General features: G+C 44.9%; 1 protein-coding gene and 1 long non-coding RNA gene across 3 annotated transcripts in view; one reads left to right on the forward strand and one right to left on the reverse strand.

The window, feature by feature from the left end:
- Nucleotides 1–1264: 1264 nt before the first annotated feature.
- LOC128832292 (uncharacterized) lies at nt 1265–8733 on the reverse strand. Its single transcript, XR_008443955.1, has 3 exons — nt 8669–8733; nt 2262–2348; nt 1265–1421 (listed from the first exon to the last, which is right to left on the reverse strand). It is a non-coding gene; the product is annotated as an uncharacterized LOC128832292 (long non-coding RNA).
- The window catches only part of GAREM1 (GRB2 associated regulator of MAPK1 subtype 1), a 133766-nt gene continuing 124137 nt past the window's right edge, over nt 7790–17418 (forward strand). Inside the window, exon 1 of one of the 2 annotated variants that reach the window (XM_054019550.1) lies at nt 7790–8411. In XM_054019550.1, the coding sequence (XP_053875525.1) occupies nt 8291–8411 (121 nt within the window). In that variant the 5' untranslated portion in view covers nt 7790–8290. The remainder of the gene's footprint in view (nt 8412–17418) is intronic. The other variant, XM_054019549.1, reaches the window with a different exon arrangement.

Genomic DNA, 17418 nt, shown 5'->3' on the forward strand with positions numbered 1-17418 from the left:
TGTTGCCCACCCGGCACCAACCACAGCACCGGCAACTGCGGAGCAGATTGACAGGGAGATAAGAAGCAAACCCCCTGCTCAGAAGCATGTTCCCTCACGGCAACTTCCTCCTGCACTGTTTTCACCTCACGCAGGAGCTTCACCACTTCAATTTACTCAGGCAAGAGATCTATTGGTGTCACCTATTCTGCAGTCTCCCCTGATGTATGACTGTTTTTCTCCAATGCCTGAGTCAGGATCTGAACAGCCTTCCTCCAGTGAGGAGGAAACTGGTCCACAGGAAGTTTTTTCTCCGTATCAAGACTCCCACTCTCAGATCCCAGTCAACAGAGGTTATGGGAAAACTACCTCATCCTATTCTCAGGACCCTACCCCCTGGGGGCTGAACCACCTATGCCCTACCCACTGCCATGGCAATATTGGGCACCATGGGCATTGTGCCCTCAAGAACACATGCGCTCCGGTATGTTGACCAGGCGCAACACCGGTCTAGCACCACCACCTGACGAATCTGCCAGTAACACAAGACACCAGACAGCACCGTCACACTTCAGGATCAACCGAGTCCTGCTCCTATTCCAGCAGAGCCGGAAGTAACGCCTGAAGAAGCCTTACTTCCCCTTCCTCCAACACCGTCAGATGATTACGCAAAATTCCAAGACCTCTTTAAAAGAGTTGCCAATGACTTGAGAATTGACTTGGAGGAAGTCACTGAACAACAGCATGAGTTAATGGACATCCTACAGCCCTCTTCTTCCTCTAGGGTTGCATTACCAATCAACGTAGCCCTTTTAGAACCTGCTAAGTCCATCTGGCAGACTCCAGCTACAAGCCTAGCTACCTGTAAACAAGTGGACCAGAAGAACTTCATCCCTTCAAAGGGCTCTGAATTCCTTTTTACCCATCCGGCACCAAACTCGTTAGTAGTAGATGCAGCGAACCAAAGGGCCAAACAACAGTGTTCCCGCTCCACCCCAGCCAACAAAGACAGTAAAGACTTGGACTTCTTTGGTCGTAAGTATATGCATCCTCGACATTACAATTTCGTATAGCTAATTATACTGCAGTCCTTGGAAAATATGACCACAGAAACTATAATAAATTCATGGACTTTATTGATGATATCCCAGAACAGAAGAAACAACAATTCACAGCTCTGGTTTCCGAGGGACAAATCATATCACGTACCGCTCATCAAGCGGCCCTCGATGTAGCCAACACTGCAGCAAGATCAACCGCCACAGCAGTGGTCATGCGACGGGGTTCATGGCTCTCCTCCTCTTTCTTTCCTCGAGAGGTTCAGAGCACCATTGAAGATCTTCCCTTTGACGGTGAAAAACTGTTTGCCTCCACCACGAATGATGTGCTTCATTCAATGAAGGACTCAAGGGCAACCCTCTGGTCCTTAGGTCTCCAGACACCTACGACCAGAAGATGGCAATATAGATACCAACCTTACCAACGTCCACGCTACCCCGCATATACACAACACTCCCATAGACCACAGGAGCAACAACAACAACAACAATGCCAGAGACCAAGATTCCAGCGGCGGCGTCCCAATTCTGCCGGGGCGCCTCAACCCCCTCCAACTAATAGGCAGATTTGAAGCCTTGGTCGAGGGTTTAGAAAACAGCGTTCCCACTTCAGCCAACACCCCTATCTTTGGACACCGCCTACAGCCGTTCTCCCAACAATGGCAGAACATTACCTCTGACAAGTGGGTCATAGAGGTAGTTACAATTGGATACGCCATCCCCTTCCTCTCCTTGCCTCCCACCCACCCACCCTCCCCATCCCTCTTCAGGGACCCCTCTCACGAGCAACTACTCCTCCAAGAAGTGCAACATCTCCTTCAACTGGGAGCAGTAGAAATTGTGCCAGAACGACACAAAGGGAAGGGTTTTTACTCCCATTATTTCTTAACAGAAAAGAGAACTGGAGGATGACGACCAATCCTCGACCTCAGGCGGCTCAACAAATTTGTCAAAAAGCAAAAGTTCAAGATGGTTATTCTCACCACCATAATCCCAGTGCTGGAGCAAAGTGATTGGTTTTCAGCCCTCGACCTACAGGACGCCTATTTTCATGTGACTATACACCCGGCCCACAGACGATTCCTACATTTTACTCTTGGCTCAACACATTTTTAATACAGGGTTCTCCCCTTCGGACTGTCCACAGCCCCCCGTGTTTTTTCCAAGATCCTAGCCATAGTTACTGCCTACCTCAGAAAACAAGAGGTCGTAATATTTTCTTACCTAGACAATTGCCTCCTCAAAGCTTCAACGTTCGACGAAGCTCTCCGATCCATACGGCTTACCGTCAATTGTTTCCTATCTCTAGGCCTGCAAATAAACAAAAACAAATCCACATTATACCCCACCCAACATCTGGAGTTCATAGAGGCATACCTCGACTCCCGGACGGGATTGGCATCTCTCCCACCCAACTGCTTCACCTCCATAAGCCGACTAGCCACAAAAATTTGCAACAGTCCCCTGGTAACAGTCCGAGATTGTCTACAAATACTAGGTCACATGGCCTCGTGCACTTTTGTCGTCCAAAATGCACGCCTCTACATGAGGTGCTTCCAAGCGTGGTTGGCCACAGTTTACAAACCGAATGTGCACTCTCTAAACAAGACTCTCTCCATACCTATCCGAGTCAAAGATTCTCTACAGTGGTGGACAGTTCACTCCAACCTCTGCTCTGGAGTCCCCTTTCTTCAGCAGACTCCATCCCTCATACTGACTACCAATGCATTTCTGACAGGCTGGGATGCAAACATGTCTCACCACACAGTCCAGGGGCTATGGTCTTCAACCGAGACCTCTCTGCACATAAATGTCCTAGAACTTCGAGCCATTCGCAATGCATGCCGTCACTTTCTGCCACTAATCAAGAATCACTATGTACGCATAATGACAGACAACATTGCATGTATGTTCTATGTAAACAGACAGGGAGGAGCTCGATCCCATTCGCTTTGCACAGAGGCTATGAAGCTCTGGAATTGATGCATTGCGAACAACATCTGGGTATCGGCTGCCTATCTTCCCGGAGTAACAAACACCACAGCGGACGAACTAAGCAGACGCTTCCCCTGGGACCACGAATGGGAAACCATTCACAACGTATTCTGCATTTGGGGTTACCCAACCATAGACCTTTTTGCAACTACAAAAAACAAGAAATGTTCCAATTTTTGCTGCAGGGTGGGACTGGGCAAACATTCCCTGGGAGACGCATTCATGATCCCATGGCACCGAACCTTACTCTATCCGTTTCCCCCGATACCGGTTCTCAACAGGGTCCTAATAAAAATACGAACTGACCATGCCAGGGTGATCCTAATTGCCCCATCGTGGCCCAGACAACCATGGTTTCCGTTCCTCACCAGAATGTCAATTCGACCACCAATCTCCTTGCCTCTTATCCCGAACCTCCTATCACAACAACACGGCCGCTTTTTCCACCCCAACCTGCCCATGCTTCACCTAAAAGCTTGGTTCCTACATGGTTCTCCCAAAGTGAACTAGATTGCTCTGAACAAGTTCAAAGAGTGCTCCTCCATAGCAGAACACAATCTACTCGCACCACCTATCTACGAAAGTGGAAACAATTCACACATTGGTGTTCAGTTAAACAACTCTGCCCCACGTCGATATCTCTTTCACTCATACTTGACTACCTATTGGACCTTAAGCAATCCGGCCTTTCTTTCAGCTCCATCAGAGTCTATTTAGCTGCTATTACAACTTTTCATGACAAAATTGATGATACTTCTGTTTTTGCTCATCCTATCACCAAGCGTTTCCTCAAGGGACTCCAAACGCTATACCCAGACTTTAAACCACCTACCACCCCGTGGGACCTTCATTTAGTACTATCTTGCTTAACTCAACAACCATTTGAACCCCTAGCCACGTGCTCCCTTTTACACCTTTCAATGAAAACAGCATTTTTAGTGGCAATTACCTCTGCCAGACGGGCAGGAGAAATAGCAGCTCTTATGGCAGACCCACCATATACGCTATTTTTCAAAGACAAGGTTACCCTCAAATTACACCCCAAATTTCATCCAAAGGTGCCTTCGTCATTCCACATTAATGAGCCGATACACCTACCAACCTTTTTTCTGAAACTGCATGCGAACTCGTTCGAAGCCTCGATGCATACATTAGATGTACGCAGGGCCTTGTCATTCTATCTGGATAGAACCAAGCCTTTTAGAAATTCTTCTAGACTTTTTGTCTCCATCGCGGAGTGCTCCAAAGGTACGCCTATTTCTACCCAGAGACTTTCAAACTGGATTTCTCAGTGCATCCGGTCATGCTATCAGATGAAGAAGGTTACACCTCCAGATGGCATCAGAATGCACTCCACTTGATCCGTGGCTACTTCTGTAGCATTCTTGCACAAAGTTCCCCTGGCTGATATCTGTAAAGCAGCCACCTGGTCTTCTGAACACACATTTGTTAAACACTATGCCCTTATTCAAGGCCCTCTCTCTGATATACATTTAGGCAGGGCTGTACTATCTACGGCATTCCTATCAGATCTGAAGTCCCTACCTCCTTGAGACACATGGCTTTTAAGTCACCTGGAGTGGAGCACCCACAGGAACATCTCTCTCGAAGAAGAGGAGGTTACTCACCCTGTGCAGTAACTGATGTTCTTCGAGATGAGTGTCCCTGTGGGTGCTCCACTACCCACCCTCCTCCCCTCTACTTTGGAGTTGGGGTAGCCTCCATTGTAGAGAAGGAACTGAGGAGACTGGCCACGCATGCGTATTATTTACCTACACTCACAGCGGGGGGCAGCCTCTGCGCATGCGTGGCTGGTATGAGTACTGCTGCAAAAATCTCCGAGCAAAGGTGCAGGGATGCACCAACACCTGGAGTGGAGCACCCACAGGGACACTCATCTCGAAGAATGTCAGTTACTGCACAGGGTGAGTAACCTCCTCTTAAGATTTCAGGAGGTAGAAGATAGGCAAATCCACCAGTGGGAGAGAAAATGGAATTTGGAAATGTCTGACATTAAAAATTTGTTTGAAGCAGACCTATGTAAATAAAGAGGATCTGAATACAGTTTTCTGCTTTGTGTTTGCTCAAAATCTTCAGAGAAATTAGCAATAACTATCCCCAGGTGAGGCAGAACAACACATTTCTCCCAATACAGTGAAACATGACTTGCATGAGATTTGAGGGAGGCAAGCTTTAAACTATATTTTGAGGCATCTCTACACTGGCATTCAAAGCATGTTAGCCAGCGCCATGTTTAAAAACAGTTCTTGCTAGAAAGGTGCTTCAGGTCCCAGTGAACAGAGTGTCTAACCACGGTCTTGTAAATTATTTTATAACATGTTATATTTTATAGGCTACAGTCACTGAGTTTGTTACACCAGTGGCAAATTCAAACCATTCTTTTGCTTTCCAAGTTAGAATAATGCTTTTAGCTAATATAATATCACTTTCCATTTCAACAGTTCTTTTCACACAAGGATTTCCAAGCACTTTTCAAACATTAATTTATTAAGGGGACACAAATTAAAAATCACACTTGTGTCTGAATATTTTTTAATACTTACTATTGTTACAAGTAACACCTGAGAGTACCATAATTGAGAACAAAGAAAGAAGGTTTTCCACCATCAGAGCTCTGAAGAAACTGGGTCAGATCGAACAATTGAGGCACAGGCCCAAACCGCACTGTCCGATGGGAAGCAAACAATCTAACCTAGGTTTGTCTGTAGCACAATAGGTCTCACAACTGCTGCCTTTAGGATTGTGCAGGTTGTACTTCTTTCTGCAGCTGACCCATCTTGCTGTTCAGAGCAAGTGGAGGGGATAAATCTATTGATGGTCCTTCCTCCTCCCCACCCATTTGAGGTTGCTTGCTATCCAGGGGGCACTAGCAGAGATTGCAAATCTGGCCCCTTTGTTCCATGACTCCCTTGAAGTGCTACAAGGAAGAAGAAGGCTCCTTGCCATCTCAGCTCTTTTGTGCACTAGCAGAAGGATCAGCCACAGTCTGGGTCAATATCATAACTAGATTGTATCACTCCTGGAGTGAGATCTTATAAGTGGATTTTTATAAGCGTATTATAAATCACTGAAAAATACTGCTGATACAGTCTTAAATATGCTAACATTAGCAGATGCTGCTGTAATGCAATCCACACAACCTAATTAATAAAATCAGAGTTCTGACAACAAAGTGAACACAGTAAACTCATCACAATACAATATAATGGCTTAGAGTTAGGTTCTCCATTGATTTATTTGTTTTATTTATGGATTTAAAACAGTTCTCGTTGCCTAGCAATCTGTACATCCTACACTTGTAAAGAATCACAATGTTACATAAAATACGGGTTCTCCAAAATAAAAACTTCATAACAAAATCCCTTCTGAAAAGAAGTCTAATGGTTGATTTAAAAACATTGTTGAACAGATACATTTCATGCCATGATAACCAAACATATGTTTAATATTCCCATACGTAATAATCATAAGTCGAAATTCCTGATCTAATCATCTTTATGCCCTAAATATGCAAACATTGTCACAAATGAAAACTGATCTATAGCTTAATTGGATATCTTTCCTAATGTGATATAAATTCTACAGGCAAAATCTCCAACACTGAATTAAATGATGGAGAGATTTAATGCAAACTCCTATAAATCCAAATTGCTGTGATAAGAGGAGTGAAACTGCCGAATATTTGTCTACCTGTGTTTGTACTGCATGTAGCAAAAGGGGGTGCTGGTCCATGACTAGGGCTCTTAGTCACGACAGTAATACAAATAATAATAATAAATAATACTTAGTTTAAATACAAAAGTATATTCAAAGGGATCTGTTCTCTTCCCTCCATGCACAGGGAAATAACACATGGAAATCTCATATCTGTGAAGAGAAGAGAGCCCGGAGAGTTGTTTTGCTTAAAATACACATAATTTATGTTAAAGGAAATTACATATTGTATATACTTTACTTTGTGTCATTCTGTGTTCTTTTTGCTGCTTAAGAGGTTTTACTAACAAAAATTCTGGGAACTCACTGCAGGATAGCACTCTGAACAATTTTTAAAGCTCAAATACTTTGTAAAATTAGTAGCATTATCTTTCCAGATGTGGAATTTGCTTTTAAAATTATGCAAACCCACTTGCACATTTTACTGTTAGCTGGTGTAAAAAAGGACAAAGTGCCCTTTAAGACTTCAGTGTTCTACAGGAGAATAATATTAAGTTTGGAGGGTCTTTGTAGCCAGTGTCTTTTTTGTAGTTTATAGTTTAACGTTTTATAAAATACCATCTATAGAAATTAGATATAGATGTTTGCAGATGGATGATGAAATACAGCTTATGCAAACAAACCTCAAAGCCTGGAGCAGACTCAGAGACGGAGTTTAGGTGATCAAGCAGGGATCAATAAGGCAAACCACTTTATCCCACTTTGGGAAGAAAAAATATGTAACCCCTTGGGACAGCAACCCTTTATTTGGCTGTTTAGGGCCACAACGGCTTCTGCTGCTGTGTAGACAGTAAGTATTACTCCTGACACAGGACTCCCCAAGTGCTTTACAGAGGTTATTCCGTTTCACAGATGGGGAACGGGAGATGCAGAGCGGCTCAAAGCAAGTCAGTGGCCAAGCTGGGCATTGACCCCTGGGCAGTACTGTAGGTCAAATGTACGTCCTACTCTATTTATGGCTCTCGGGAGCTGCGCCCGCTAAGCCCTGGCCCTTCCGCAGCCCGGGGGCTGCCCGCTAGGGGCTCTGAGCAGCGGCTCCAGGCTGGCGGCTGCAGGTTGCCAGAGCGGTCAGAGGGGGGAGCGAGCGGGACAGACTTTGCACGGCGCTCCGGTGCCAGAGCCTCCCCCGTTCAAGGAGAGCAGGAGGGAGCCAGCCAGCCAGCCCGGCACTTTCCTTTTGGGAGCGGGGAGGAGCAGCAGCTGCGCAGGCGTCTCTCGCACCCTGTTGATTAGTCAGTGCTGGGATGGCGTTTCCTGGGCCAGTCGCAGCTGCGAGCCGAGCGGGGAGCAGCCCCGGGGGGCTGGAGGAGCAGCCGCAGCCGCTGGGCGGGTGTCACCTTGCGCTTCGCCAAGCCTAGCATGTCCCGGGGAAGCGGAGGTGGAGGCGGCGGCAGCAGCAGCTGCAGCAGCCGCCGTTGAGCAAGGCGAGCTCCGTCCTGTTGGCTGCAGCACCCCGCCGGGCAGGAGCCGCCGCCGCCTGCCAGCCTGACTCCCCCTCCCCGGGCCCGGAGGCGGAAGGGAAGATGGACCCGGGCCCCTCGCTGGGATCCAGTCTCAAGGATGTGAAGTGGAGCGCGGTGTCCGTCCCCTTGGACCAGCTGGTTAGCACCTACCGGCTGCCCCAGCTCGTGCGGCTGGACAGCGGTGAGTAAAGCCCCGGGCCGGGGGGACGGGGACCAGGGCTGTGAACAGCAGCCGCCCATTAACTATTAACTTCTGCAGACTCGGCGGGCGGGAATGGCTCCTCCGGCACATCCCGCGCCTGCAAGGCAGGGAGAGATTCCCCGGAACGCGCGGCGCGGCCCCCTGCACGGCCTGGGGGCTGCCCGACCCGGGGCACAGGCGTGAAGTGACTTGCCCGGGGACCCCCAGCTTGCCACGGGCAGAGCTGCGGACAGAACCTAATCGTAGCCCGCCGCCTTTTGGACCTGCGCTTCTCCAGCTGTTCCATCCTCACAGGTCCAGGGGTCCTCTCAGTGACTTGGGTCCCAGCACGTTTCCTTGCGGCCTGCTCTCATCTCTGGGGCCACAAGCCTCTGCCAGGGATGGATTCTGACAGGAGTGTGTGAAATCCCTCTTTTTCAGTGAGCCTTGGTTTGCAAAAAGACCTTGAATGCTTTCTGGAAGGACCTGCACGTCTGTTGTGGGTCTGGGGCTGCTTTTTTTATTGGGGTGCAAGTAATCCATCATTAACTGTGGAAAATGCAGAAGTGAGGGGATGTTTATAAAGTTAATGATTAGTTCCAAGAGTTTCTAGCTTGGAAAAATGTTACCCCCATAAAAATTCAGATTCTGAGGCTGTGGAGAACTGCAGAATGCTACAACATACTAAAACTGCATTTGTTTTGCACTCTTAAACCAGACCTCTCTGCTTATTAGATGTTACAGTAGAGTGTTGGCTCTTTCACCATTTTCTTTCTGTAGTCTACTGGTTTAAACAAATTGGATCATGCTCTTTTGTGTGTGTGAGTTTGGGGAAGCTCAGTGAGTCCAATGTAATGTCAGTTGGGAGTCTTTGAGAATAAAAAAAAATATTTGGTTAAAAATCTAGGAGGACATTTGCAACACTGTGATTACATGTTGTGGAACCTACATCAAGGCCAAAGTAAAAGGAATATTAAATAAACCAAGTAGTCTAAGCCGTAAATGTTCATCATGTTAATGTTGATTGAAAGGGCAACAGACCTGTTAAAAAAAGAGGTAACATGAAAAGTCTGTAAATCTCAAAGAAAAGGAACTTTTTATTACTATACCTCTACCCCGATATAATGTGGCCCGATATAACACGAATTTGGATATAACGTGGTAAAGCAGTGCTCCGGAGGGGCGGGGCTGCGTGCTCCAGCGGATCAAAGCAAGTTCAGTATAACGCGGCTTCACCTATAACGTGGTAAGACTTTTTGGCTCCTGAGGACAGTGTTATATCGGGGTAGAGGTGTATTTACTTGTATGCTAACCTACAGTCTCTAGGTCAGCATATTATTTTCTATTAAAATCTGGAAATTAGAAGTTATGCCCCTGATAGAATGGCTAGTAGAGCAACATGCTACCACATGAGACAAATATTTGGGAATGATATTTGGTATTGCTGTTCCTTGAAGGTTTGGAGTGTCATGGAAATAATCGTAGAACTTGGGTGAGAGGGATCAGTCCAGAGAGAGCAGCCCCGGAGGTACAAAAACAATGGCTTCTTCTTGGCCCAATACAAATGTGGGAGTGATTGGTTGGTTTTCCCTTGATGTATAGGAAGACAGCTCATGTTTGGATGCCTGTTGCAGCAGTTATGGTACTTTCAAGGTGTCATCTATGAAGTGACATGGAGGGTTTGAGTACCAAGTTTTGCCTTTGACTTAAAAGTTGTCCTTTTATGGCTTTGAGTCTGGGCCAACATGCTTAAGTAATATCTCATTTTACTTTATCTGCTCATCCACACTGGAATCAGTCTATTGCTTTCCTGTCCTTATTATAATCCTGAGGTGATGGGAGCCAGAGCTTTTTGTAACTCTGCCCCTTAATTATGCAGTATCTTTCCTATATTGCTTTGTAGTGCTTGTGTCCTGATGGTCAGAAGTAGGGTGAAGAAAAGATTTTCCACCTTAACTGCTGATTAGTTTTATAGTATTACATCACAGGGCACTGCAATATTTATGTGAAAGCTGTTATGTTAATGTAACTTGTAGTGTAGTAACACCTTCTGTGACTTGAAGCAGCTAAGATGGCCTCCGACAGTTGTGCTTAAGATTGTCAGGTTGCTGGAAGCAATTCCAGATTTAGTATGTCTCTTGATAATCTCATAATTCTCTCCCAGGCTTATGTGGTGTATGCTGCTTCTTCTTCATCTTTGTTGACGTGACTTTTTTTGACTACCAAATTCACAGTCCATTTTGGTCAATTTCACAATCATAGGATTTTAAAAATCGTAGATTTCAGGATTTCAGCTATTTAAATCTGAAATTTCACTGTGTTGTAATTGTAGGGGTCCTGACTGAAAAAGTAGTTGTGGCAGGGAGGGTGCAAGGTTATTGTAGGGGGGTTGCGGTACTGCTACCCTTACTTCTGTGCTGCTTTTCCAATGGTGGCGCTGCCTTCAGAGTTGGGCAGCTGGAGAGAGGTGGCTGCTGGCCAAAAGCCCAAAAGTAAGTGCGTGGTATGTTATTGCCACTCTTACTTCTGCGCTGCTGCCTGCAGAGCTGGGCCCTCAGTCAGCAGCCGCCATTCTCCAGCCACCCCGCTCTGAAGGCAGCAGCACAGAAGTAAGGGTGGCATGGTATGGTATTGCCACCCTTATGTCTGCGCTACTGTGGCCAGTAGCCGCCGCTCTCTGGCTACCCAGCTCTGAAGGCATCTCAGAAGTAAGGGTGGCAATACTGCGACCCCCTCCTAAAATAACTTTGTGGGTCCCCCCGTAACTCCCTTTTAGGTTAGGACCCCCAATTTGAGAAATGCTGTTCTCCCCCTACAAAAACTGTACAGTATAGGTTAAAAGCCCATAAAATACCAGATTTCACTGGGGGAGACCAGATTTCATGGTCCATGATGCATTTTTTATGGCTGTGAATTTGGTAGGGCCCTACTTATTAGAAGGGCACTGGAAGCTTTTTGGGAGCAGGGAGAGCTCTTGGAAATAAAATTATTATTGGCCTCATGCCCCAATGCTTCTCTCTCTCCACTCTCTCTCTCCATCTCCCTTGATTTGTTGTTTGTGTCTTGTTTTTGGAAGTGGTGAGAGGAGTTTCTTATAGTTATTGAGGAGGCACAAGATACCGCTCAACCTTGCACTTAGATCTTTCTGCATCTCTTTAAAGGTCTCTGTGCGTCAGCTTGCGGTGTCACAGAGATGGCAGTCTCAAAAGTCAGTGTCTTTTAATCTTGTCTACATTCTTTATGACTCCCTCACTGGTACCAGAGAGTGTTTTCTGCCTCAAAGGGGATTGTCTTAGAATGGGAGGGAGGACGGAAGCGGTGAACCAGAGACCAGAGCTTTTTCCCCTGAAGTGAGAAAGTAGAGTTTGGGTGATATTTATACGAGTGGCTGAAAGACTTGTCATTCCAGGTCCTCTGTCTACACCCTGGATAACAAAGCTACTTATGGGAATCTGACAGAGGACATCTCTGAATTAAGGATAGGAGAAACCAAAGGCAAAACCTATTGCTAACATGCATCCTCTGAAGTTTAACACACTTTGTAACTCGGACAGGTAACACCAATTCTATCAGGTTACATTGGGTTTTTAAAGTGAGCTTCACTGAAAATAGTCACAACTTGTAAACACATCTGCCAACATTTACAAACCTTGGTGCCTGAAGTTAGTAAGCCTAAAACTGGCCCGATCTAAAAACAGTGCTGAGTATCCACAAATCCCATTGTAGTCAATGGGGAGCTGCATGTGCTCTGCCCCCTTTGAAATTCAAGCCACTTTTAGTTAGGTGCCTATATTCAGGTGCCCTAGGTTTAAAATGTTGGCTACTTGAATCTCCTCAACCAGCTGCTTTTCCCTTAGTTTACTTTTAACAAAAATTAACACTCTTTGGGGGAGTATCAGGGGGAGTAGGAAGAGGGATTGAGGAGCTGGAGATTTTTTTCATACGTCAGTGTTTGTAAGACTTCATTTTTCTTGTTTTTGAACAGTTGCTGTCTTGAAGCTTTCTAGCGATGTGGAGATTATCGTAATGTTGTCTTCTCATCTCTTTTGTGATTTAGGTCTTAGAAAAATGGAATTATTAAATTGTTTGAGTGCAAGAACTTCACTGCTCTGTTGTCAGGGACTGTCTACCCTGTGAGCAGAACCAGGGTGATGCGAATTGCAGAGCGCACCAAAGTGTTGCAGTCTAACTGCCCCCCATGGACACTGCTGGCATGAACTAAAAGCATCCTCTTTCAGACAGGACAGTGTCAATGTGAATTAAGTACATTTTTAGTTTGCAACAACAGCATCCACACAGGGCATTGAAAGTACAACATTTAGGTGCGCTCTGCAGTTTATGCCCCTGTAGTCTGCGCTGTGGCGCAGTATAGACATAGCTTTAGTATCATCATGTCTGATGACTTCAAACTGTGAATAAAGTGAAAATGAATGAATGAAGTCACATTTCTTGTGCCAGAATCGCCTATAACTTAGGCAGATATGAACATCCTGGGAGAATATTCCCTCCAAATAGTTCTACTTGCTCTGTAAGCACAGTTACATACACAGGAAATGATAAAAATACAGCTGTTGTGAAACAGAAACATTTATTGTCCAGAATCAAGATCTGAAATATTTACCTGAACTAAAGCTTCTTTTGGGTTAGGGAGAGTGGGTTTGGGGGGTTTCCTTGGGGAGGGGAGGAGTGAGGGAAGAAGAAATCTGCCTAGTTATATATAAACTGCACATGTTAGTAGTTAGGCTGTGACATCTCACCTCAAACTGAAATTAAAAGATATATATTCATAGCTTCTGATGAAAACTGGGCTAGTTCAAGCTGATAGGAATATTTAGTTCCAATTTCTAAATAGCTTGCACTTGGTAATTCATCATAATGCTGCTAAAGTGGTTAGTCCTCTGAAATATAGAACGGTCCTTAAAGATGGTAAATACTGTATTTTAGATGCTGTTGGTTTTGTGTCTTTATTAAGTGCCTATTGCCATAGCAATTGCTGGTATTTATATTAAAAAAAAAAAAAAAAAAAAAAAAAAAAAAAAGCTACATTGTCACCTTAACAAGTGACAGTACTTAGACTGCTATTACCATGCATGTTGCCAGTATGTCATAACAGGCTAAATATTAATAGAAAACCCAAGGTAACCAAGTGCAAACACAACTAACAAACACTAAGCCCAATGAATAAGCATTACATCCTGTCTTGGGGCTCACTAAATTGGCTCTGTCAGACCAAGGAGAACAAGTTTCAAAAACAGTAAGAACTGGATGAGAGAGTCCTGCCTCCGCCCCCTGAATTACACTCTAGGAGATGGAATCCTGGCCTCATTGAAGTCAGTGGGAGTTTTGCCATTAACTTCCAAGGGGAAAGGATTGCACCCCAGGATCCAACAGCAAAAATACCTTTATATGACCTTTCCTCGCAGTGCAGGGTATTAGGCAAGAGCAGGTCTCTGAGGTAATGGTGTCTCAGCCTGTTCAGGGATTATAAATAGACAACAAATTACTTAACTTTAGACCTTTCTGGTGAGTTATAATACTATCTTCTTTATCTGCTAAATGAGTCAAAACTCCATGTAGAGCTTATCCTTATTTTCTCAAGGTTTTTGAAATTTCTGGTAGCACAGGTGTAGTCTAAGGATAATCTCGGAAGACGGAAGAAAAATGCTATTAAGACTAAGAAGTAGAAAATTATGCTTTGGTTAAAGAGTTAAACTGCGTGGCTTTTTGGCAGCAAATGGTGAACTCCATGTCTGGCATTCAAATCCAGCTTTTGTTTTTAAATAGGAAAATTCAATGTCCTACTGTTGTCTTATTTATTAGGACCCCAGTCATCCTAGCACCATTGTTAACTTTTGACAGCTTGCTATTGTTTGTTTTTTATGCCCAAGGAGGGACCTGGGACCACATTCCCTCTCAATTCCAGAGACTGGTCTCTCTCGCGATGAGATCACTATCACTGCAGTCTGCTTGTACTCATCCTGTGGATAAAAATATTTCCCGGTGCTGTCAGCTATTTAACAATCATCACTCCAGAAAAAATATTTAAAACGAATGATACCAGTGTTTTTAAAATCAAACATCCTGGCACTAGTCTGGCTGGGTAGATAGCCCAGCTTGAGGCACCAGTGTTCAGAAGTCACTTTTGGCTGTTCGCTGAGCCTGACTGAGAACCCCACTCTGAATTCTTCTGGAGACAGTGTTGATGGATCACTATAAGTTATTAAGACTCAGGGGGAAATAATTTCTTTTGACTCGCAGCATAAATGCAATATTTGTGGTTGCTTTAAGGCAGACTGACTGAATTATGATGTGGATTTCAAGGAGAGAAAGCCTATGAAAAGAAGGGGTTGTGGGGTTGAGTGAAATATCTTATGAACCCTGATTAAACTCTCTCTTAAAAGCTGCACTGGGAGATACTTTACTTGATGCCTGATCTGGCTAGGCTTGAGGTTGCCATGTTGCTGCTTGGGAGGAACAAGCTTTATTTATTACATTGTAAATCCTGTCCTCAATGAGGTACCACACCAGAGGTAACCTATTTTTAAAAAGGTGTTTAGAATCATAAGTGATTTAAAAATTAGAGATGGAAAAGACCTCGATCTACTCCATTCCCCTGTTAGTGCAAGATTGTTCCCTACAGCATGTGAAGTGTTTAGTCTAGTTCTAGATGATAAGATAGTGTTGTGTGGTTTCGAGACAAAGAACATCACACTAAATAGAACAGTTTGACTATGTACATAGTGAACAATTGACATTGCATCCTTTTACAAACTCAGGGATCTCCTTGAAATTGAGCAATGGTTTTATACTAAGAATTTCACTCCTCTGAGGTTTGTGTGGTATCGTTTATTGTGGATAATCTTCTTTCAAGAAACTATTGCAAAGTGCTGTAGTATTTGGAGGAGGTGGTAAGAACCACCTCTGAAAAACCAAAGTAGATCAAAAAGACGTGAGCCCATCGGAATGTACATGATCCAAACACCCATGCTGTGTGAGGCAAGCTACTGTACAGTGTGCAGGTAGGTGACGGTTCAGTGGGTAGGTAAAGCCTCCAGTTAGGAGAAGGCAAAAAGACAGGATGTACTTTGGAACTAGTGAAAGCTTACCTATGGCCTGACCTTTTTCCCATAAGCATTGAGCAGCTCTGAAAAATCAGACCATTAATGTTTGAATTGCACATACCCTGTTTCCCCGAAAATAAGACATCCTCCGAAAATAAGGCCTACTTACAGTTTTGCCTCTCGTTGTAATATAAGGCATCCCCCCGATAATAAGACCTCCCCGATAATAAGGCATCCACCGATAATAAGGCATTTTTCATTTCTGAAAAATAAGACATCCCCTGAAAATAAGACCTAGCGCATCTTTGGGAGCAAAAATTAATATAAGACACTGTCTTATTTTCGGGGAAACAGGGTATGTCAATGCACACAGTTAATATAGGGTGTAGCCGTGTTAGTCTGGATCTACAAAAACAACAACGAGTCTGGTGGCACCTTAAAGACTAACAGATTTATTTGGGCATAAGCTTTCGTGAGTAAAAATCTCACTTCTTCGGATGCCCTCCTGGAGTTGGAGTCCAAGTAACTTGGCAACACATTCTCAAGTGTAGAACAATCTTCCAGATGAGGTGGACTTGAGTTGACTAATGTGTCTCTGAATTTTAAAGCTAAAAACCCTTGTTGTTTGAGCCTCTTGTTCAGTAGCAACTTCAGATACAATAGTGTGTACTGTATGTTCTTGAATCAATATGCTACTTCTATTATTGTGGGCTCTTGATAATGCTCTGCTATGGTAGTCAAGGATTCAGAACAGTTTGTCCTAAGCTGCTATTTTCACATGCTCATAAGTGCTCAGATATCACAGGGATGGTACCTAGATAAAGGCACAAAATAGACCTTCTGCGCTAAAATTTTGCACTCTTGACCTGTACACAAAGATTATCTTTTTAAAATAAAATATCTAAGGAACATCTCTCCAGCAAATTTTTAGTTCAGGAGTAGAGGAAAAACTACTTTTTTTATATTTTTTAATTATTGTTATTAAAAGAAATTTGACAAAGTCTTCTGGGAGATTTAGTGCATTGGTTTGGTTTAATCTTTTAAAATATCACTTAGGACTGTGGTTCTCACCTTTTTTTTCATTTGCAAACCCCTTTGGACATTTTGAATGTGGACCCCTTTGGAAATCTATTGCGTGTGTGTGTGTAGTTGAATTCTGTTCAGTTAGTTTTCAGTCTAAGTCTTTTGCGGACCACTTAGAGCAGAGGTTCTCAAACTTCATTTCACCGTGACCCACTTCTGACAACAAAATTATAACACGACCCAGGAGTTGGGACCGAAACCTGAGCCCGCCTAAGCCCCATTACTCGGGGAAGGAGGGGAAAGCCCGGGTGGGGGTGGGACAAAGCCAAAGAGCTTCAGCCCTAGGCAGGGGGCCTGTAAGCTGAGCCCCGCTGCCCAGGGCTGAAGCCCTCAAGTTTTGGCTTCTGCCCTGCCTGGTGGGGCTCTAGGGTTGCTAGGTGTCCGATATTTTTTTTTTTTTTTTTTTAAGCGGAACATCCCATCAAAAAGGGACCCTGGTAGCTCCGGTCAGCACTGCTGACTGGGCCATTAATGGTCCAGTCAGTGGGGCTAAGGCAAGCTCCCTGCCTGCCATGACTCCGCGAGGCTCCCAGAAGCAGCGGCATGTCCCCCCTCCAGCTCCTATGTGTAGGGGCAGCCAGGGGACTCTGTGTGCTGCCCCTACCCCAAGCCCCAGCTCTGCAATTCCCATTGGCTGAATTGCAGCCAATGGGAGCTGCGGGGGCTGTGCCTGTGGATGGGGCATTGCGCAGAGCTGCCTGACCGTGCCTCTGCTTAGGAGGCGAGGGGGTGGGAGGGAGGGAACGTGCTGCTGCTTCCGGGAGCTGCCTTAGGTAATCGTTAGCCTACATCTCTGATCCCCTCCTGTGCCCCAAGCCCCTACCACAGCCCTGATGCCCCTTCCACCCTCTGAACCCCTCAAT

The sequence above is a fragment of the Malaclemys terrapin genome, chromosome 2 (assembly GCF_027887155.1).
Source record: "Malaclemys terrapin pileata isolate rMalTer1 chromosome 2, rMalTer1.hap1, whole genome shotgun sequence".
Classification (NCBI taxonomy): Eukaryota; Metazoa; Chordata; order Testudines; family Emydidae; genus Malaclemys; species Malaclemys terrapin.